Raw genomic sequence first — 23,937 nt, forward strand, 5'->3', positions numbered from 1 at the left:
GTGGAAAATTTAGAATGGAAATTACCAAGGGTACAACTTTAGTTTTTCTCCAGTTCTTTTTGCAGAAACCCATATAAAATTCGTATCTTCTTATAATTCAGAAATACGTATTCCCATTCTGGTGTTAAATCTTCTTACTGTTTACTTTCACTGCATCTTGGCATAGATGATCCTAAATATTAACAGCCCCCTAGGTGAGTCTTTTCTTGTATCTGAGCCACATCTCACTGTAAAATACAAAGTAAAAGCCTGAAATCTATGTAGATAGATACGTTACGTTTGTATTTATTGTTGCTTGTCATAGGCCATGCAAACTTGAGCTGACTTAAGTGAACTCACACGAACTTTTTAAACTCCTCTGAGCTATGTGTGCTTTTTATGGGTTATACTGTTTTGTCCCTGACATCACAAGTACTTCCTTTATGTTGGAGCAGCCTCTTGGAAAACCCTTTTAAAACATTCTGTATTTAAGACCATTCTGCTTGCATATTCTACATTTTCTGTTTCTCTTCCACCACTTTCTTTCTGGAATGTTTTTGAAAGTTTTCCGTAGGTGTTGTCTCCTACCTATATATATAATTTCATTTTTTGTTTTTTGTTTGAACATAATCCTGTCCTGTGGAAGATTCAATCTGAACAGTTGATGAGTTTTCATCTAGAAGTGTGCAGCTCAAAACATACTGTTTTTACAGAACAATCATGGTGAGCTAGGGACTTTTCTGACAATTCCAGCGTTACTGTAGATACAATTGGATATAGGATGAAATTTTTAAGCATTCTTTCTAAGAAATATACCTAAAATAAGCACTTTTATGATCATTCAAGTTAATGTTTGCTGAGTGTATTGACTAAATTTCCACTACGTGAAAATTTTCCATTTAGGAACTGAAAGGATTCTGTTGTACAGTATGTAGGCTACCAATATCCTTACATCATGAGCTCATTCTGAGCGTTCTCTGCTTTCTTTGAACCGTAGTCAAAATTATGGGCAAAAATTGAAAATTCATTTCTTAAGCATTGTCTCTTCATCCCAGCTCTTGGGTACCCTCTTCAAGATTACAGTAACTTGCTCTGATTTGTCTGCCACCTCTGTTTGAGTTTCTCTGGACTCTGACATGCTCTGAGATTCACCAGTGTGCTCTGAACTTGAGGGGGTGTATTTTAGCTGTCTGCAGTGCACTCCAAGATTTACTGATGCAAATACATTTTCTCAAACTCACCCTGAGACTAATTTGATGAGAACTTTATGGATGTCTTCCCAGGCTGTTGATGCAGTTTGAAAGTAACTGGTTGTTTTCAGTAACTGGAGATATTCAGATATTTATAGACTTGGTTAGACTATTCCTTTATGTATATAGGTATATGCATAGGCAGTGTAAAACCTCTTAAAATAGGGTCATCTGTCTTCTTATTCTCATTGGAAGGAATTTAGAAAATATCAAAACCATGTTCTTGATGAGTATCACACTCTCAAAGATTGTTTTCTGTGCTATCAATTTCTTATGTAAGTAATTTTCTTTTTCAACAATGAGCAACTGAATCTGAGTGAAGCCTCTGTTTTAGTCTTGCCTCTTGTGAAGCTTATGTTAAGTATTAGTACATGGAACATTTGTATAGTTTTCACTGTCTCTGGACACTGTGCTGCAAGGATGGCTTATTTATTTAAAAGCTTTGTTTCCTTTCAGTGAGACTTAATGGCTTTTTCACTGTCTTCCAGGTTCTCATATTAACTAATATCATGCTGGGTATTTATCTCTTTGGAGCCTAATTATTTTATATTATCCTCAACACGGAATGGAATTCAATTAAATGATCATTTTGGAACGCAGAAAGACAATTACATTTCAAGTAATTATTTTGGATCATGTTGGAGACACCAGCCATCCTTAAAACAAAAACAAAAAACATGAACACTGTTGGAGGAAGTCTTTGACATATATGAACCTATGCTCTTCATTCAATATATTTCCCCATCTCCGTAAGTTATAAAGTTGTACATGTTACAATATATGTGACACAAATTGGTCGCAGTATTTTTTTACCAATCCCCAGAGTCCTTACTCAGAGAACATGCTCTCTGAGGGATGATTGGTTAAGAATGTTCCATCTTTGCCCTCCTACCTTCCCTTCCCACCAATCGAATCTTCCTTTGAGATTGGAAATAATGCATACAAAAAAATCCCATACCTACTTTTGGTGCGTTTATATAATTCTATAAAATATGCATTATTAGAAGAAGTGTCTGGCTAAGAGAGGTTCTGACTGTCTGGGTATCCAGTATAAGTGCACAGATCAGGACTTGGTAACCAGTCATTTCTAAAGTGTATGAAACTATTTTTATATAAACAGTGATGCACTGTAAGAGGCATACAGATGTACCCAGGTATAACAACACACCTTATCCTGTACTAATGCTTACATATCCATCAAGCTGTGCATAATAAGGTTTGACTTGCATTGGAATTAAATTGGTTACGTGAATTCTGCTGGTTGCTTGTTCTTTCGGTGTCAACTGAATCTCAGAATGAGATTGCAGCCTTAAATGCACAACCTTGTATGTTTTTGGTAGTATTTTGTATATTCTTAACATATATTGCCCTTCAAACTTTTGTATTTTTCCTTTCCTTGTCCCTGCCTCTGCTCTGTCATCTCTGCATTTTACCTCCTCCTGCTTCACTGAATATGTTTAGATGTACACAGGATTCTACGTTGTTTGAAGTGTTATATTTTTAATTGCAGTATTCATAATTATAATAATAGCTGAAAATTTGCTTCCCCAAATGATCAGCGTTGGAGAAACCCAGAAGTAACTTGTGGATTCAATTTGCATTATTTATTTCTAGCTTAAAACTGTTCTGTAGTTTTGTAAATTTTTAAAATGTATTTTGTAGTACCCATGTCATTGATGATTACTCTGTGATTCACATGGAAGCTAATGTTGCTTATAAATTGTACAGTCTCTAGAAAGCTGTCTTATGTATTAAGAGTGGGAGCAGTAGTGACCCCTTACACTTAAAATTGCTAACAGTTTGCACTTGTTTAAAACTTCCTGCAAATTTCACCGATCAGGCTGAAAAGGTTTGTACTTGGTCTTTGCCTAAAAACGTTTGTGGAGGGGAGTTTTTGTTTTTGTTTTCTGTTTTGTGGAAGTCCGAATACAAAGAAATTGTATAGACTGCTTTGAATAGTTCTATAGCTGACGTAACTGGGGGTTGAAAGTTGAAGTAGTCGATGGAAATAGCTGCCACCGAGGTGTGACTTTTCCCTGTTGCATAGAAAACTAGTTTTAATGTGAAGAAGTTGTGGGCTTTTGAAAATTGAGTACATAGCATACACAGCTGATTTAATAGACTTTCTACAGACTTGTAAAGTGCGAAGGAGGGCAAAATTAAGATTGCCCCAAAGTCTTGTCTTTAGTGGATCTTGCTATGAAGATATTTTGCTGAACTTGTAAGATTCAAATGGATTGAGAGAAGATTCCTGCGTACTTTACAGGAGGGAGCCTTGTCCTGATGTATTTTGTAACTGCTGGATATTTGCAGGAGATTGGGAGTCTGTCTACGCTGCAATGAAAGATCCACAACACTCCTGCAGCTGGCCCGGGCCAGCTAACCATGGCTTGGGCTGTTAGGTTAAAATTGCAATGTAGATCTGGCTTAGGGTGGAGGCCAGGCTCTGGGACCCAATTCCCTTGCAGGATATCAAAGCCCAGGCTCCAGCCTGAGCCAGAACGTCTACACTGTAGTTTTTAGCTCCTCAACCTGAGCCCTTCAAATAACCTGAGTTCCGAGATTCAGTGCAACGCATTTTTTTTATTGAAGGATAGACATACCCTGGATGTCCTCCTGTTCTTGGGACAGGGAGCTTCATGGGTGTCTAGGCAAGCAGTTCCAGTTAATATAATTTAAATGAGGTGTTACTGCTATGTTTACTTCTTTTTTATAAGTCAGCGATGCTTTGGAGTACTTAGAAAATTATGGTGATGAAATTTTATCATCCAGTTATGAAGTCACAATACAGATTTGCAACTAGATAACAGAACAATCTTGCCATTTTAGTTTCAAAGATTTAATGAGACAGTCTCTATTTAAAATGCCTTTTTTTTTTCTTTTAAAAAGTAGAAGTTGTGGAGTTTTGTCATTTAGGATTTGGTATTCATTTAGTGGGATTACTGTGAACAGCTTCTGAAGATGAAATAAGTTAAATTTGAACTTTCCACAAAAAGATAAAGAGAAATAGCTAAATGTTTTGTGATTAGTGCTATTGCACTTTCTAAAGTTTCCCTTTATTTGACTCTTTTAGATCATATTGTACTACTAAGCCCCAAGCAGACTTTTAATCTTGTCCTGGGGGCGGATTCTAACTGTGTGTCTCATAATACAGCTCTAATTAGACTTTAGCTACCAGTCTTCTTTTATGAAACTTTCAGCCAGGAATTGAAGACTCGGGATGTAAAATCATAAAGTGATCTTAACACAGTAACGATCGTGATGTGTGTTGGGTTTGTTTTCTTTTTGTTAAAGACCCGCCCTGGACCCAATTGGAAGTTTGCTAGATGTAATGTTAAAAATATTGCGTTGGTGAAGTCAAAAACAATGAAACCCACTCAAATTCTTTATCCTAGGAAGGCCCTGCAGATGAAAATGTACCGTTCCAACTACAGGTGGCACAGATCCCACATAGGCCAAACTTATTTAAGCCACATTATACAGTAGCATGTTATGCTACCCTAACCTTGCAAGGGTGCGTATACAGATTTCCTCTTGCTTTTCTGTTCATTAAAGGGCTAGGAACTCTGATAAATTAAGTTGTGGAAACAGCTCTGATTTACCTCCTGACCCCACAGCACTAGGATTGATATGTGAGCCAACATCTGTTAGCTTCTTTAGTAGCTTAATCATTGTGTAATTTATATTTCTGGTTTCTGGCCACGATGCAAAACAAACAAATTGGCAAGACTTTATTTAAGAGTAGGTCTGTCTACCTGCTGACAGCTATCCTACAATGAAAGGATAACCTGCGGAAACCTATTACTAGTCTTTCTCAGTAAGGCTTCATGTCCTTTGTTTAAAACATTTCATATAGGCATCCTCTTAAATCACTCTTGCTTTGAAGGAATTTTCAGCAACATTAAGGTTAATCTCCTGGAACTACCTGCACTGACTGGCTGAGAATAAACATGATAAAAATGAGCATGATAAAGGGCTGATTAATGATTTACAATTTAGGGCTTCATGACACTGATAAAATAATTACTTTATTCTCCTCTTCCTCCTCCTCATAGCATGTACATAGTTTTGTACTGAGGAACATTAAAAAATTGTATATTTTATTACTAGGACAGATCCAGTGGAGAATTGCAAAAGACACTAGAAGTTTCTGAATGGGAAGAATGATAGAAAAGTGAAAAATGAAAAAGTAATCTCTTCTTGTCATTTTTAATTTGTTCATCTTTTAAATATAAAGGTAGCAGACTATAACAGTCTGTTTTTTAAAGCATTGGATAGGTGCTTGTTTTTACATTGTCTATACAAATCTAAATACTTTGATACATAGAGGTTTCAAGAATTATGCTGAAAAGAGCTTCTGTGTGCAAACACCATAGGATAGGGTTGGATAGTATCAATTAAAATAGTGCGCTAATATAAAAAGATTTGATTAGTCAGTGACTTTGTGAGGGCTTGGGAAGTGGCATTTCTAGTTAGTAGTTAAATGAATTAGAATGTGGTAAAGTTACAAGTAACTCTACATGTGATCAGCCTTTGTCTTTACTACCGTGCGGTATGTAATACGTTTTTTTTGTACTTACTACTTTTTATAATTTTCCTGTCAATTTTGTTGCACTTCCAAAATACACAAGAATCTCCTAATGCAAATTAGAAAATTAAATAAGACAGAGGACTTGAGAAACGTCTTTAGCAACTTCTGCCTATGGAAATGAGGGTTCCGATATCCTTTATAGCATGTAGAATGGCTGTTTTTTACAGTTTCGATTTAAAAGTACAAAATGTCACAACTTTGCACATGTGATTTAAATAAAAAATTTGAATGTACATCATACTATATGTCAAGAAAATAAGTGTGTTCTCAGAAGTCCTACTTAAGAATAAAATTAGATAATTCTAGAGGATCTCAAGGCCCATAGCAGCTAGCTGAACATGGATTCCTTTAGCTCACTGGTCCCTAAACTTTTTACATCATGTTCCTCCTCCCCCCCTCCCCCCTTTTACCCCTGTCCATGACCTCTTATCCCCCCGGAGCTGAGCACAGGAGCAGGGACACAGCTCTGGGAAGAGAGCCCACAGACAGGAGTAAGGGGGCTGAGGCTGGGGGTGGGAGCAGAGCCTCAGGCTGGGGGTGGGAGTGGAGCTTCAGCTGGGGGCTGGGACTACAGCTAGGGGCAGGAGGGGAGCCTCAGCTGGGGCCAGGAATGGAGCAAGGTGATCCTCCCTGAACTTCCCTAGGTGGGTGCGTCCCAGAGTTTGGGGACCTCTGCTTTAGCTTAATTTGCTCCATTTCTGTTGATGTTCTTCCTATGTCTGCTTTGACTCACATCTGTTTAAAATATAGAGTTTTTAAAGATGTATTTCTCATCGGATCCTATACAGATACACACTTTATTTAAGTAAAGTATGCTGTTTAAACACAGACAAATGAAGAGTCTTAAGAAATACAGACTGTATGAATAAGCAAATAGATGCAAGATTTATGGTGGCCCAGTTATAAAAGTCTCAGATTGGTAGCTTGAGCATTCTATGTGTTTTCTACTATGTTTTCCTCATCAGAAGGCTGAAACAAAACACACAAACTATGGTGACAAGACAACAGACATCAACTGAATTTACATTATTCATTTTGATAGAGAAGTAGACGAAATATTAAGAGTCTTAAGTCTGGATTAAGTCTCTTAATAGTCTTAAATCTGGATTCTTGTTGAAATACATTATTCTGAAATAGGTTTTCAGGACCTGATTATAGTGGAAAGATTCCCATTGACTCAGTGGACATTGGATAGGGCCCTTAATTAATCACCACTGCTGGTTATTTTGAGCATTGAATGGCTATTTTCAGTACTTCCTGTCTTGCAATTTACAGATTTTAAGTACATTAAACTTTTATAAAGATGAGTTTTCTGTTGATATTTTTATTTTTAAGAGTCTGCAAATTTTGTAACACTTTTTTTGTTCCTTGGTTCCAACCATGCACTCAAGATTAACTATCCAATGCAGTATTTATTGAAGTATGACATATGGGGAATATTTTTTGATGTGCCATTGTGCATATCTTATAATATAATCTTTATCTTTTTCCTGTTACCTGAAATTAACTTCCTGTTTCTTAACATCTGGACTACACAAACTTTGCCTGATCTTTCATTTTTGAAAATGAAACATTTTATTTTTTCTTTTACTCACATCACAGTCACTTACCAGATGCGGAACAAAAATTATGTAAACATATGTATATAGACTTGTATAAAAACAAAATGTAGTTTAAAATTCGGTGTAATGTATACCACTCGTTTACATTACAGGCCTATCAAATGGTTTTGGAGATGGAAGTAAAGAGAGAGAGTTAGATGATGCTCCAGGAAGAAAAGTTGAACCTCGTCGCCGCTGTGCATCCGAATCTAGCATATCCTCCAGTAACAGCTTTTTATGTAATTCAAGGTAAAAATCTGACTTTTTTTTGCCCTTTTAAAATTTTTAAGTTTTAAATAAAGAACTATAATCATGCACCAGCAAACTAAAAAGTATGCCCTAAACTAGAGCAACAACACATACATGTCTGGTTTTAAAAAAAATGTTTAAATTCTCATTTTTAGGTTTCAAAATTAACACAACATTGAGGTTCATATCTTTTGAAATCATTTCAGGCTTTCTGCAAAATCAGAACCCAACACTGCCTCAGTTTACACGAAATTCATGTTTTGTAGGTTATCACAACCATTAGGGCTAGAAACTTTTTTCCCCCCTATTAATGAAGGCATATATTCTGGAGCCCAGTTTTGCAGCAGGGGGTGAATTACATAGCAAATTCCATGGCCATAGAACCAGGGAGTAATTCATGCAGTGATATAGATCTTAATTGCATTTCTTGAATGGTTGTCCATATGAATCCACTCTCCAAAAAAGGAGGGAAGGTGAGAAACGAATCTCTTGTTAAGGGTTCCTGAATAAGAAAAAAGAAATGAAAGGGCAATTGGGCTGCACCCACATTTGTGCACTTATGTCCTAGAGCAAGAGGGTAGGGTGGGTGAACGTGGGGCTTCACTTGAGTCTTGAAAGCTTGCTTGAAAGTTCCAGGCTTGTTCACCAATGGTGCATATCTCCCATGAATGTGACTTGATATGGCAGTCATCGGGAAGAACCAGAGTTGCTTTAATAAGTAACCATTTTTCTGCTGTGTACTCTTAAATTCACCATCAATGTTGGACTGTTTAAGAGGTTAGCATTAACATATTCATGCCCCAAAATTTGATTTGCATAGCATAAGGAAAATTTCATATTGCATTCCTTGAGGATGAGTGATGTATTGTGAATGCAGTGCAAAATAATTTTTGGTCAGATTACTTAAATCTTTTAAAGTGAAAATACAGGAGTGTGCAAAATTTATCCATGGGAAAATATCTATAGTTCAGTGATGTTTCTGAACATCACTTTTTGGGAGGGTGGTGGAGGAGAAGGAATTCTTATTCTCTAGTTAGATCTTTTGCTTATCAGTACAAGTTGAATCAATCAATTTGTACATGTTGTCCGGCTATACTGAAAGAAAAGACTTGATGTGGTTTTAATCAGGCTGCAACCTTATTATTAAATGTTGAGGACTACCTGGCAGATAAAAGTGATGATCCATGATCACTCAATATGTACCTGGGAGGCTTCTGCCAGCCCCCTTCCATCCATGTCCTCCAGCCAATCCATTGCTGAGACCTTACCATCCCCACCCCCCGGAATGAGGGTTAAGGTGGGCTATAAGGAAGAGGGGTTGGCTCCTGCCATGCCAGTCATAGGAGCCCCAAACCCCCTCCTCCCCTTTAACAAACGCCTCCTTTTGAAGTCCTTTATCAACCCATTTATCTGGTCATTGTACTCAATAAGGAAGGGATTCCTGCACTGGACACCTGCCCCACACTTACATAATGAGTTGCGGCATCAGAACCTAACTCCTGTTCCTACTCACCATAATAAAGTTCTTCCTGAACCGCTGTGAGGAAGGTGAAAAACCCCCTACTCCACCTAGGCCAATCTGGTAGTAGGGAAAAATTTCTTCCCAGCCCCTCTAGAAAGGAGCGGCTAGTGCAATGCCCAAAGCAGGTCCTGACCAAACCTGGTATTTGCCACCTCCAAGAGATGGGAAGGTGGGTGCTGCTCCACCTGGTCTGTGGAAAAGGGTATTCTCCCACTAGGCTTGCCCCTTTTCAACTCCCCAGCCTTTCCAATCCCTGGAGGATGAGTGCTCTTTTGCAGCAGCCTCTGAGCCACTCTCCCACCCTCTGCCCATAAAGCGCGATTTCCCATCTGCCAGCAAGCTGGACAACGGCCCTCCCCGCTTAAGGTGGGTGCAGTCATTCTGTGAAATACAGTAGAATTTACTACTCACCTTCAGGTAACTGTAGTGACATATGTGTACTATATCTTAAATTCCAAACATTTTGACAGAAGGGAGTGGAGGGAAGTGAGCATACTAGTTTTCCAGTAACATTTAATATTTATACCTCTGCAGTTTTAGCTTGCCAAAGTGTGGTAAAGGCAAACCAGCGCTTATACGAAGACACACCTTGGAAGACCGAAGTGAGTTGATATCATGTATTGAAAATGGAAACTACGCAAAAGCAGCAAGAATTGCAGCTGGTAACTATAATAATTGTATTCTTAAAGTACATTGTTAGGGGGCTTATTCCTTTAACCACTTATTTCCCTGGTCCTTCTCGTATGAACAGAGAGCAACAATACCCGAAGTCCAAAGGTGCAGACAATTCGATGTTTATTGGGGTGAACTTCCAGCAAGCATGATTCCAGTTTCCTTCCTTAGTGTCCTCCTTCACAGCTCTGACAACACAGAGCCTTACCTGTGTCCCTGTTTCCATTTCCCCCTTTAGCAAAACATGATTCCAGTTTCCCCACCCCCATTCCTTGTTCCCATTTCCCCCACCCACCCACTCACTTCCTGATTGACTGCAGACTATATAGTAAAACTTGAGTTCTGCTTAGCTATACCTTAACCAATCATTTTACTGAAATTTAACTAGCCAATCCTAACATATTGTAACATGATTATTTAACCAATTATATCCCACCACCTTAATTAGTTTACACCCAGCAAAATTAATTATACAGCAGATAGAAACAATCACAGAAGCAGACAGAGATTATACAGATAAACAATAGGGAAATGGGGACTACAGTGATAGAACAACAAAGAAATGAGGATTTCACATCCCACCTATTGATAAGTGAGTTCTTGCCAGACGGGATGCTATCAAACTAAGTTTCCTTTTACATCTTCTAGGCACTTCCCTTTCTCTGGAGGCGATAGGCATTATCAGGACAGGATTGTATTCCTAACAGCCCAATAGCACCTTATCTCAATGTGACTAGTTTGGAATGTGAGGATGTGACCATTCGCTTCCCAGCTTATGGCTGCCTCTGCTGCTTAGTCAAATATCTTAGCCTAACCACAGGGCCTCAGACTATCATAGTAAGAGAAGGACCTTACACTGGCGGACAGTGATTTTGATTCTTTCTTTTATACCTCTATAACTAGCTAAGTGATAAGAACACACCTATATTCTTAGAGTGTAGGCCTTTACAGACAGGCCTGAATATCTGTATCCTAACATACACTATTATAAGTCTGTATTTTGCCAAGCTGCTTAGGACCAGATTTTGACATCTTTATTTGCATTATATAGTATCTCACTCAACAAGTAACCTGTTGATTTCACTGGCACTGTTCCTAAAGTTAGGGTGTAGGAATCTGACCAATAGAAACTTACTAATTTTGTTTTGGACTATTTAACTTTTAAATATGGTTTTAAAAGAAATTAGTCTCTTTGAAGTAAATAAGGCTACTCAAGTAATGCAAGCACAGTTTGGTTCAAAATCTTATCTACAATTGTATTCCATCATCAGGCATATTAAATATTCAGTGCATAATTAATTAATATTTGCATCTGTCTCTCTTTGATGTGCTTATTTTTATATAAACTTGTCATGGTGAAAACCACATAAATAAGTGAAGTGAAAAGACAGAATTGTAGCACAAGCTGTAAGTAATGTTCCATTACTTTAATTATTTGATTGGGGGGCTTAATGGCATTTGCTATACTTGATGGCAGAATGGTATTTCACACGTATTAGAGTTCTACAGATTTATATGTTCAACAAATTCATGCAGAACAAAATAACTCAGTAGTCTGAGGAAATAATAGGTCTGGTGATAGCATAAACATCTAACAGGTATAATAGGTTGTGAAAAATGGATGTATAATTTTTTCTTCATCGGTTTCCTTATTTTTCATGTTATTACATGGCTTATCCTTTCCTTTCCATCTCTTCCTCCCTCATCCCCAGAGCTTCTCTACTTCAACAGCTACTGGTGGGCAGTTCTACGTTTAGTTTTTTCATTTTTGAGTTTTTTCACTTGCTCTCTTCCCTTCACACCCAGCTCTTAGTTGGGTGTTGCTTGCTCCTCCTCCTCCTGTCTCTGTTCTAATGTGCTGGTTCGCTGTGCTGAAATAACTCGGAGGCAAATGCCGTTTAGTAGAGCCAGAGGAAATACTGAATTGGTATTTATTGCTGCATTTTCTCTGACATGAGGTGATTTCAACATCCTTTACCAATCGGTGTCTTTGGTACCTTATGGAAGCTAGATAGAGAGGGAGATGTAGTGAAATGTCCAGTTTCCATCCAATGAATTACAACAAAAGTTAATTCTGAGGCCATGGTTTGACTACCCACTGTATGCTACAGTTCAGTACAAAAAAGTTATATTTTAACTTTCATTATGTAGGACCGAGGTTTTCAAAAGTGACCAACGATTTTGGCATGTCTCATTTTTGGCCAGAACTGTGGTGCCTTCCCGGTCCTGATTTTCCAGAGGGTTTGTGCTCATCTTTTTCTGAAAATGGGACACGTTTAAGGCATCTCAAGTTGGACATCCAGTGTCACTTGTGCAAATGCTGACCTAAATGCACAAAATAGAAATAATGGCTCCCACAGAAACCTTAATGGAGGCAAAGTGCATTCATTATATTTTTTTTAAAATAGCTTATGTTGTTTTAACAGCTTCAGAACTGCCTAGAGTATGTAGTACATGGAGTAAAATGAACCTCAAGTGCTACCTCAAAACCCCCAGTACAGTATTTTGAAATGCTGAAATTCTAGTCTTTTTACATTGATCTATATGTGTAACTGTAATAAAAAGTGGCGTATTTCAGTGTACGCATACAACACGCACACAGATGATGGAAGTAGATTATGGACCCAATTAAAGTACATTCTGATTCTAGAGATTTTACCAAGTCTAGTAGTATCCCTCACCTTGAGTAAAGGGAACACCTTTGAAACGTTTACTCTTTTTAAAATCAAAATAAACTTTAAGTGTACCGTCTGCTTGAATGTAGAATACCAGTGCATTCAATTTATAAAAGAATCAGCTGCATATAGTGATCAAAGCCACTGAGACAAAATCATTCCTATACTCCACTTGTAAGAATCAATGCCTTTATAAGAATCAAATCATCTGAAATGGATGTGATTCTTATAAAAGGAGTGCACTGTATGTGTGTATATATATTATGGAGGGCACTTATCATGGCTATGTAGTTAAGGTTGTGTTGAGTTTTGCAAATTTATTTATATATTACACACAAACTATTCTAGGAGAACATTATTAAGGTTGCCAAGTAAAGTTAGGAAGTGCCAGAATTAAGACTGCTTGCGCAACCTTAATTTGACCCATTGTGTCTGCGTCTTTAATAACACGTTCACTTACTATTTTTTTTGACAGAACTCCTGCCTCATTCAGTGGACAGGACGATAGCACTCAATAAATGAGCAGCTATTCAATTTTTTTATATTGTCCTCATTATTCAGTGTGTGGCCTCATGCCTTATTCACTGCAGCATATTCAAACCCTGCTCTGAAGACAGAATTTCTCATTTCCTCAAGGGCTTTTCTATGTCACTCATCACAGTACTATGAGTTCTTCACAAACATTGAATAAATGTATTTTCAGACGTCTCTGAGGTGAGAGGATGGTGTCATCCACATTTTATAGATTAAGGGAACAGAAAGATTAAGGGCAAGTATCCACTAATTTTGGGTATCCAATTTGAGATGACTAGAAAACAGATTTTTCACAGTACTTAGTATTATTTAGCACTTTATATGCTAAAAGCACTGCTCTTACTTCAGTTGCAGCTGAGAGTGCTCATTACTTCTGCAAATCAGGCCCCAGGGTATCAAGTTAGGCACCCAGAAAATGAAAAGTTGGGTTGAAGTGACTTGTGCAGCATATCATAGGAACTCTGTAGCAGAGGCAAGGATGGAATCCCATTCTCTAGGGAAGCATTCGACTGCCTTAACCATCCTTTCTCTTCTTTGCAGTCCTCTGCCTCATTCACTATATGCCTTTCCATCTGCAGAAAGAGGGAGAGCTGGCACTCATCTGCATAGAGTGTGTCAAGTTGTAGCCCCTCTTCCAGCTCCTGTAGAACCTCTTACTGAGGTTCTGGTTGCACTTCTCCCTGCACCTCCTGATCCTGGGACACCTGTCTATGGCCCCACAAAGTTGCAGGACCTCCTTATCAGACTCCTCCTGTTGCTGGCCAAGACATGTGTACATCATACCAGGAAGAGGAAGTTGGACAGTGGAATATTCTATTTTCTTTACCTTGTTCTGTCACTCCTCAAAGCAGAGTTCCCCTGGGTGGTGTCCACTGACTCCTCAGATACCTTTGAGGAGCAGTGGGTGCTGTCAGGGGTGTTCTGCCCAGTATTCCCTTCCAGTTACCTGATTTTTGCCCTGTGACTTTCACTCCCATCCCTGTTTTTTCATTTGTTGTCCCCAGTATTCACTTGTAGCCCAGGTTTACTGCCCCTCTCTCCCCTCCTGGCTAAGATAAAGGGTCTTTAGCTGTTGGCAGGCTTAGGCCTATTGTTTTCCTGGAACCACAGTAGGTGCACCACCTAACTTCTGCAACAAATGAGACAGCAGTCCTACATACAACAGCCTCCTTTGCTACACAAACCTGATTCATACTCGGAGCAGATCCATCCTGTGCACTGAATAAGGCAGAATAATGTGGAAAAAAATTGTTTGTGATCATGTTAATTAATGCCTATACCATGCATGCACACAAAAGGACTGAACTCAAGTTGCACAGGCAATCTTAATTCTTGGTTTTCCAAGCTTTTGCCTGACTTTGCAGTCTTAATAATGTTCTGTTAACATTGTTTTATGTGTGTGTATATCCTAGGTTTTTAAAAAGCAAACTGAGAAATTCCATCATGTGGCATCATATTGATATCATTGATAGCGTTGTTCATCAGCAGGATTGGAATCTTAAACTCTATCACCCAGACTGCTTCCACTTGAGCTAACAGAGTAACTGATTGCAGTAATGGGTTGTCTTCCTTTATGTGGACCCACACTAGAGGGGGATGGGACACACTTTGCCAGTGGATTTCATAGTTATTTGGTGACAGCAGAGAAATGGTGAGACTCTCGGAATCTTGGGTTGCATTCCAGGCTCTGGAGGGCTGTATGCTCTAGTGAACACAGACTCTTTAGCCCATTCTCACAAACTTGATCCCTTCTACCCCATTTCCTCCAACCTCTCCCAGTCCTCCTCCTGTCTCCCTTCCCCACTCACAGTTCCTTTTCCCAGTCCCTTTTTCTTTGCCTACCCAGTCCCAGGCTACACTCCTTTATCTTCTCATCCCAGTCCCAATCTCCTTGCTCAGCCAGTCCCAGTTCCCACTCTCCTATCTCAACTCCTTATCCCCATCTCCTTGCTCAGACAGTCTAATCCCCCCCACTTCCTGGCTCCTCATCTGATTTATCTCTCTGTCTCACCACCACACTGCCTTCCAGTCCTAGCCCTGGTCTACACTGGGTTTTTTTTTTGGGGGGGGGGGGTGTCAATCTAAGTTACGCAACTTCAGCTTCGTGAATAACGTACCTGAAGTCAACGTACTTAGATCAACTTACCATGGTGTCTTCACCGCAGTGAGTCGACTGCTACCGCTCCCCCGGTGACCTGCCTGCTCCTCTCGCAGCGCTGAAGTACAGGAGTCGACGGGAGAGCGCTTGGGGGTTGATTTATCGCATCTAGACTAGATGCGATAAATCGATCCCTGCTGGATCAATCGCTGCCCACCGATCCGACGGGTAGTGAAAACATATCCCTAGTCTTCCTCCCCAGGTTTCTCATCCAGTCTCAGTCTTCCCCACTTGGCTCCTTGTCCTTGCCTTCCAACACCCACCCTCAGATTCCTAGTCCCAGTCCCTCCCCATACATTCCTCCCAATTCAGCTTTTTGGCTCCTCTGCATTCGAATCCTTCAGCTTCCTCCGCGCTGCCTGGGTGCCACGGGAAGTCACTGAAAGCACGGGAGAGTCAGGTCTCCACTAAGAACTGAGAGAGGTTCAAGCATGCTTAGTGAGTACTGACTCTAAGGAGATTTTTAGCTGCTTAAATTAAAGTCCCTACTGAGCATGGGCAAACTGTGGGTTTTTTCCACAGAGGTTTGTAACTTGGCTAAATGTGGGTGGATTTTCACTGGGACAGCAAAAGGCACATCCCTGACATCAAGGCCACTTCCTGTCAAATTTAGAGTCCTTGCGCCACAGTAATAGAGCTTTTCAAAGACAAGGTCACCAAGAATATTTTAACATAAGCAAAACTATGTATTTTTCCCTAGCCTTTGTCTCAGAAATGGCTAAACCATTTTAACTGAAACTTTCAAAAAAAAAATTCAGCCTGAGGAAGATATGCGGCATGTAGAATTTCAGCCTAGTCGCTTAAAGCACAGTGGCAGTCCAAGAAAAAACAACAAAAAAACAAAAACCAACAATGTTAAGAACCATTAGGAAAGGGATAGATCATGAGACAGAAAATATAATACCTCTATATAAATCCATGGTATGCCCACATGTTGAATACTGCATGTGGATCTGGTCGTCCCATCTCAAAAAAGTGGTTTTGGAATTGGGAAAGGTACAGAGAAGGGCAACAAAAATGATTAGGGGTATGGAGAGATTAAAAAGAGTGAGACTTTTCAGGTTGGAAAAGAGACGAGTAAGGCATATGATAGTGGTCTATTAAAATCTTGATTGTTATGGAGAAGTGATTAAGGAAATGCTGTTTACTCCTTCAAATAACACAAGAACTAGGGGTCACCCAATGAAATTAATATGCAGCAGATGTAAAACAAAAGGAGGTAATACTTCACACAACACAGTCAACTGTGGAACTCTTTGCCAGGGAATGTTGTGAAGGCCAAAACTATAACAGGGTTCAAAAAGAAAATAGATAAATTCATGGAGGATAAGTCCATCAATGGCTATTAGCCAGGATGGTTAGGGATCCAACACTGTGTAAGTGTCCCTAGCCTCTTTGCCAGAAGCTGGGAGTGGATGGCGGGATGGGATCACTTGATGATTACCTGTTCTGTTCATTCCCACTGAATCACCTGGCATTGGCCACTGTCGGAAGACAGGATACTGGGCTAGATGGACCTTTGGTCTGACCCAGTATGGCTGTTCTTAAGTTTGGCAAAGTTATAATGAACTGAAAATAGGGTCTAATAATGGGACGTGTCGAGTAACCTTAATAATCAGTGGTGCCACCAGCTCCACCTAGAACATGCAAATGGTTTGTGACTATATAGTATGTTATATTTTAAAATTAACCTCCAAATTCATTATTAATGAGTTGGTTTAAACTTTACAAAACTTGAATTCCTCATTTAGGACTGTGCAGATACCAAGTTTGAAGTTATAAATCAAAGCTGGTATCTGTCTCAACCGTAGCTATAGGACCCTTCAGACTCTCCCTGTTTTTTTTTCAGTTCACAGGAGTATTTTTATTTACATCTTTTGACAACAGATTTCAGATTTTCTAGCAGTGTAAGCTGCCATGACTATTAGCACAACAGGAATAAATGCAGTTCCTCTTCTAGACTGGGGTAATCAGAATTTTTTCTTGTGGTAAGAGAAAATTACTGACTGTGCATTTTTGTATAGCATCCCCGTCACCAAAGTAGGTAAGTGCTTATTAAAGGAAGTATTTATTATCCATGAGATTTCACTGTTGGTCACGTCTTGAGAATTCTCTCTGAGGGAGACTTGCCACATTCCACATGCATGCAACAAAAGCATATACACCTTCTTAGCTTTAAATCATTTCCTTTTCTTTTATGTTGACTTTGCAGCTGAGAGAAATGTAAGTTTCTTTATTGTTTACCTTGTGTTAGCTTATTCTAAATAAAGATCCTGTACTGTTCTTCACATAAGTTTAAATACATCTAGTTCCTGTATCTGTAGTATTTTGGATCCTAATGAAGCTCAAGATGGAATTAAGAGACCAGAGCAATAGAGAATGTACCTAAACCAGTTTATTTGTCAATCATGCTGAAAATGATTGTTGACAATGTTGTTAGATTTGAGATCTTGCCAAAATTCTTCACTTGGAATTAGCACAGCTCTTTCCGTAATATTCTTGAATATCTTCTTTCCTTAACCAAGCTCTTAAAAGGGTAGTTTGATATCATCAGAACCTTAAGATGTACGTCTGTCCTTATTGTTCCCTTGTCACTTATGTATTGAAGAATATTGTATGGTTTTGATAAAGAAAGTGTTAGATTGTATAAAATTTTCTTAATACTTCTTTTTCTCATGTCTCAAAAAAATCTACAGAAGTTACATATGAAGAAAATAAATGAGAAGATTTTTTATTTTCCCCGAAGGCTGAACAGTTTAGTATTAAAAAGTAGAATTGTGCCATCAAGAATAAATCCGTATAATGCAATCCTCTTGATCAAAGGCCTGAACCAAAGCCCTTTTGAAGTCAGTGGTGAGACTCCCATTGACTTCAGTGGGCTTTGGATCAGGCCTTTAAAACTGCTGGGAAAACTGTCTTGGGTTCTGCTTTTTTTGCTTACATTGATACTGTAATAAATCATATTTCACAGTTGTGCTCTTTGTGCTTTAAAACTTCTGACATCTTGGCCATGATGTGGTGATGAGTAGATGACAGGGAGATTTTTATCAGTAGAGTCAGTGTTTACAAATTTGAGTGCCAAAAGTTAGTTCCAAAAAATCAGGCCACTTATTTGAGTAAGTACTGAGTGTCCACACCTCTGAAAATGAAATATAATGGATTTAGATGCCCACGTTTGAAAATTTTGTTCAAGAAAACGATTACAACTTTTCTGTGCTAAAGTATATATTATTCTCTGACTTTCTACAGCATCTCCTGGGTACTTCTAGTACTCGGAAAATAAACCACAATCCTTAGGAATTTTACAACAACCTTTTTGATCTGTACTGGGTGGGAAACATGTTCTTGTTGTTGTTTTCACTAGAAGCATTACCCATTTCAAATCCGAAGAATGTATTTTTCCTTCACATGTAAAAAAAATTCTTCTATTCAGTATGGCCCTATTACCTGAAAATTGAATGACTGTAATTTCTCATAATTTTTTTTGGTGCTCTTGCCAGAGTTTCATCTGCTACAACCATCAGGGTCTCAACCATCCCTGGAGCTCTGAGCCTCTTAATTTCCTTCTAGTATTCTGAGCCCCATCCTATTTCCCCACAAAAGAAATATGTGGGTCCCTCGCTCCCCATTCTCTGTTCCCACCCTCATCCCTGTAGATCTTTATGGGCCACATCTTCTCTCTGGTATGTGACTGCCTTGTGTCCTGCAGTCAGTTTGTGTTTTCCTTCCTTCCAGTGGTGGTTACCAAGGAGGAGAAGGGGAACTGAGAGAACAGATGGAGGTAGCTTTATTCAGCCTCAGAGGCTTACTGTGCTGCCTTCTGTGGAGAAATAAGCACTGCAGCAACTTTATACTGTCCTGTAACATGTTCCGGGCTTTGGTAGTAGAGAAAGGAGTTTTGACAGCTGCCCCAGGGAAAGGCGAGACAGAAGGGATCAATGGAGGATGAAAAAAGCTGAGGAGAAGAAGAGCGGAGAGGATCTACTCCTGAGTTTGCTCTTTTGCAAATCAAAAGGCTGGTATGCCATGTAAATGGCAGAACAGTGGTCCTAAATTATCAAATCTCAACCATGCTTCTCAGTGTTCCAACAGGGGTTAATTTATACCTGAGATGTGAAGATCCAAAGTTGTAAATCACAATAGCCACTAACTTGTTGGGTGACACTGGGCAAGTAATTATGGCCAAGATTTTGAGAAGTAACTAGTGATTTTGGGTGCCCAATTTAAGACAAGCTAAAGATGTCTGATTATCAGAACGTGCCGAGCACCCACCTTCTGAAAACATAGCCCTTTAAGACAGTGAGGCACCTATAAGCTAGTCACCTGTGAAAATCTTGGCCTTTATCCTTCTGCGTTTTAGTTAATCCATCTGTAACATACTAGCATACCTCACAGAAATATTGTGGGTCTTATGATTTAATGTACTTTGATATCCTGAGATGAAAGATGCTGTGTGGGTGCAGAGTATTAACAATAATAATTATGGTGAGATAGGGGCTGATAAAATGGCCCATAGTGAAGAGTTGCAGAGGGGTAACCCAAGCTCTGAATCTTTACACTACTAATATTTAATTATGTTTTTTCTTAGAAGTTGGACATAGCAGTATGTGGATTTCAACTGATGCTGCAACATCTGTTCTTGAGCCTCTAAAAGTAGTGTGGGCCAAATGCAGTGGATATCCCTCCTATCCAGCACTGGTGAGTGTACAGCATACCACCAGTATTACACTGAAACTTTTTCACTATTTCCAAATGGACCCATAAAATCTAATGCAGAGTGGAGCAAAAGTGAATGTTCACTTTACCTTACGTGTAATACTTTCCATGAAACTTCAGGACACAGAGTTCGTACAATGGCAGACAATGACACCGTGGGCTAATAATGAGCCACCATAAATGCACCCAATAGGATTCGGAATACCTGTTCTGTAAGCAAAATAGACCAACCAGCGTGTTTTGTACAAGAGAATATTGCATTGTTTAGAAGAAGGCAAATTAGAATAAACATCAGGCTGACTTTTTATCAGTACAGGAACTGTATGCTATTGTCTGCTGCAAAACAAATGTAAGAAAAGTCTATTTCTGTAGCTCCTTTGGCTTATACACCTCCTTCTCTCCTCCCCCCCCCCCCCCCAATCTGCCAGAACTGGTATATGCTCAATTGAAACATGCGAAATTATGGAGTCGATAGGGGAAACTTTTCAGTCACGTTCACGTTGCTTTGAGAATAACAATTAATTCCATTAAATTAACAACTTTAGACAGATAATACACAGAGAAAATACTATTTCTTCCAGTGAGTAGCCAGCCTCTGGTGTTCAGTATTATGAGAAATTGTTTAAATACCAAAAGGAGTACTTGTGGCACCTTAGAGACTAACCAATTTATTTGAGCATGAGCTTTCGTGAGCTACAGCTCACTTCAACATCTGATGAAGTGAGCTGTAGCTCACGAAAGCTCATGCTCAAATAAATTGGTTAGTCTCTAAGGTGCCACAAGTACTCCTTTTCTTTTTGCGAATACAGACTAACACGGCTGTTCCTCTGAAACCTGTTTAAATACCGTGGCTAGACTTTTAAAGTAGGGTAGATAATCTTATGGCTGTTAATAGTAGGCACATGCTAGAAAATGGTAACTAACTCTCCTGATTCCTTGTGTTTGCTGAGCATCTCCAGGGACCAGGAGGGAATTTCTCCCTCCATCTCCATGTTCAGCATTGCAGAATTAACTAGATGCATATTGTGTGGTTTTTTGCCTTCCCCCGAAGCATCAACCATTGATCATTACATAAAGGCAGAGTACTAGACTTGAAGACAGACAGGCTGATCAGGCATCATAAACCAATAGCCAAGGTTTTCAAATGCAACTACTGATTTTTGAGTCAACTTTGTCTCAGTTTTAGGGTGCCCAACCTGAGACATCTTTAAAGTGGCCTAATTTTCAGAAATTGTCAAATCACCCACATTCTGAAAATCAGGCCTCCTTTTAGGTGTGTCAGTTGGACACCAAAGCTTGATGTATCAAATATCACTAATTGCATTTAAAAAATTGGCCTGTGTTTCTAAACTTATTTGTGAATTTGTCAATTGTATTTGAGTGCTCTGAATTTGTGATCTCTAAGGGCTTTTCTACATGGAGCATGGCACCAGTTAAGACATGATTTTAAACTGGTTTAATTAAAAGAGGTTTAAAATGCATTGTGGACACTCTTATTTTGCTTTAAACCAGGTTTATTTCAGTTTAACTTAAAACTGTTTAGGAACAGATTTAAGCTAAACCAAAATAAGATTGTTTAATTAAATCAGTACAAGTTTGTGTTGACAAGGCCTAAGTTTATACACATTGGCTGTTTGATTTGTATAGTATTTTCCCATTAAATACATTCATGATAAAAAAACCTTTAACTATTAGTGAACACAGATTTAAAAAAATTAGGAACTGTTCTTTTTTTTCCATTTTGTAGATTATTGACCCTAAGATGCCTCGTGTTGCCGGTCATCACAATGGTGTTACAATACCAGTTCCACCTCTAGATGTATTGAAAATTGGAGAACAAATGCAGACCAAATCTGATGAGAGGCTTTTCTTAGTTTTGTTTTTTGACAATAAAAGGAGTTGGTACGTATAGTTATTTAATCAAATGTAAGAAACATATAGTTTAATGCACTGATTTATAATCCAAAGCAATAAGCCATATTTTAGTTTTAAAAGAAATTTGAAACACCATTCTCTCCACATATATAAACTGTAATGTGTATTTAACATTTAGCATTTCTGAATGTGATGTTGGAACCAGACATCTTGCTAAAAGACTGCCAATTTGGAGGAACAGTATGATTATAAACTAGATATTATCATTCCTTAGTATAGGTTTGGTATCAGAACAATCATTGTTTTGATATTGGCATATTAAAATTCTCCCTTTGATTGCAAAACCTGTTTTAAAGGATGATAGTCTACATTTCTGTATATATCTATCTCTTCATCTGAAATATCTGACTTCTTCTTTGAGTGATGGTCCCTACTGTATTGCACTGAGGGTTACGTGCATGCGCCTAGAGCTTTTCAAAGTAGTATTGCTTGGTGGTCCAGTCAGGTGCCCTTGTATTTCCTCATAGTTTTGCCCGAGGCGATAAAGGGCAGGGTGGACTGGCCACGTCTCTAGTTCCTTCTCACTGCCGCATGGTCCAAGTTGGAGCTTCCGCTGACCTGTCGTTCTTAGTGACATATTTTCAAATTTTTTTTAATTTTTTAATTTTTTTTTTTACAAAAAATGTTCTTATTTTTGTTCATAGTTAAGATTTTATTGTTTTTTGTTGTACTTTGGTAATTTCTATCAGTTTTTATAATTGAGGAATTGGGATGCTTTTTCCTGCCAAACATTCCCAGCCCCCATGTCTGGGTACTGGATTATGCCAAAGATGCCAGGATTCCAAGTCTGTGCTTCCTGCCCGTGCTTCTTTTCCATCGGCAATGAACACCAACGCTGTTTGCACTGTTTGGGGGAAGCCCAGAATGCCTCCAGATAACGTATCTTCCTCTCTTTCCCTGCCCATACATGGGAAGGCCAAGCTTTTCTCCTCAAGAAGCATCTCATGGAGGTAGCCATGGCCCCAAGTTGGATCCTGGCTGGGAAATGCCCCTTGTACATTGGCAGAGCCCTGCCCTGACCGTGGAGCCTCCTTCCAGATACTCTGGTACCGGTGTTACAGACCCCGTGATTCGTCAGTCCTGAGACAGGTGTCTTTACTGGTTCCGATCCCATCAGTAGACCACCTTCCATTGACTCCAGGGAGAAGCGGCCCTCACAAACTGTTATCCCTGGAAGGAGTGAGGTCTGTGCATGTCCAGGCGCACTCACCAGTGCAGTGGGCTCCATCTCCTGCATTGCATCTACCTCTTGCTGGCCATGCCTCTCTAACGCATTCCATTCCAGGGGCTCCATCAGCACTGCCATTCATGCAAAAGTCCAACTCATCTGAATCCAAGAACCCAGATGTTCAGCACGGTCCACCACTTCCAGAGAAACATGACTACCAGAGGGTTCCAACGGCTCCATGACAGTTTCCTCCTTTGCCTTACCCAAGAAGCTGATTATCTGACTTGTTGAGTACAAGTACAAAAACAGCAGTATCAACTGGATTGGTCATATTGGAGCTTACGGCCCCAGTATTTGCCTTCAGAGCAGTCTCTTTCAGCTTGGGAGAACTCCCGTGTCACCGACCCATCCTTCACGAGTATCTGGAAGGAGGCTCCAAGGTCAGGGCAGGGCTCTGCCGATGTACAAGGGGGTAGACATTTGGAAATGGGGTTAGATGATGCTCCAGTCAGCCGGGCTCTGATGGTACCAGCAGATCCAGAGAGATTCCCTTCCGTATCATAGACATCTTCCTGCCCCTCAGATGACTATCATCATTTTCAAGAACTCCTTTGTAGAATATCGAGATGCCATTGGAAGAGGTGCAGGACAGTCAGCACCAGCTACTAGACATTCTGCGTGCATCGGCACCAGAACAATGATGCCATTCTTCAACTGGCATGCAGTGAGTGGCATACCCCAGCCACATGTGCACTGACTCTTAAGTGGGCCAACAAAAGATATTAGGTCCCCCAAAGGTTCAGAAATTTTATTTTCACACCCTCCACCTAACTCCTGGGTAATACAGGCTGCGTTGGAGCGGACAAAACAGCAACACCACTAAGCAA

At 39.4% G+C, this 23,937-nt stretch overlaps 1 protein-coding gene across 9 annotated transcripts in view; it reads left to right on the top strand.

Annotated features, from left to right (window-relative positions):
* The window catches only part of BRD1 (bromodomain containing 1), a 106,313-nt gene that overhangs the window by 77,808 nt on the left and 4,568 nt on the right, over positions 1 to 23,937 (top strand). For 7 of the 9 annotated variants that reach the window (XM_073328328.1, XM_073328329.1, XM_073328331.1 and 4 more), the window contains 4 exons: positions 7,535 to 7,670; positions 9,727 to 9,854; positions 19,820 to 19,929; positions 21,695 to 21,849. In XM_073328328.1, coding sequence (XP_073184429.1) covers positions 7,535 to 7,670; positions 9,727 to 9,854; positions 19,820 to 19,929; positions 21,695 to 21,849 — 529 coding nt within the window. Of the gene's footprint in view, positions 1 to 1,717; positions 1,939 to 7,534; positions 7,671 to 9,726; positions 9,855 to 19,819; positions 19,930 to 21,694; positions 21,850 to 23,937 lie in introns of those variants that run through there. The other 2 variants (XM_073328330.1, XM_073328332.1) reach the window with 2 other exon arrangements.

This window comes from Lepidochelys kempii, chromosome 1 (genome assembly GCF_965140265.1).
Source record: "Lepidochelys kempii isolate rLepKem1 chromosome 1, rLepKem1.hap2, whole genome shotgun sequence".
NCBI classification, from domain to species: Eukaryota; Metazoa; Chordata; order Testudines; family Cheloniidae; genus Lepidochelys; species Lepidochelys kempii.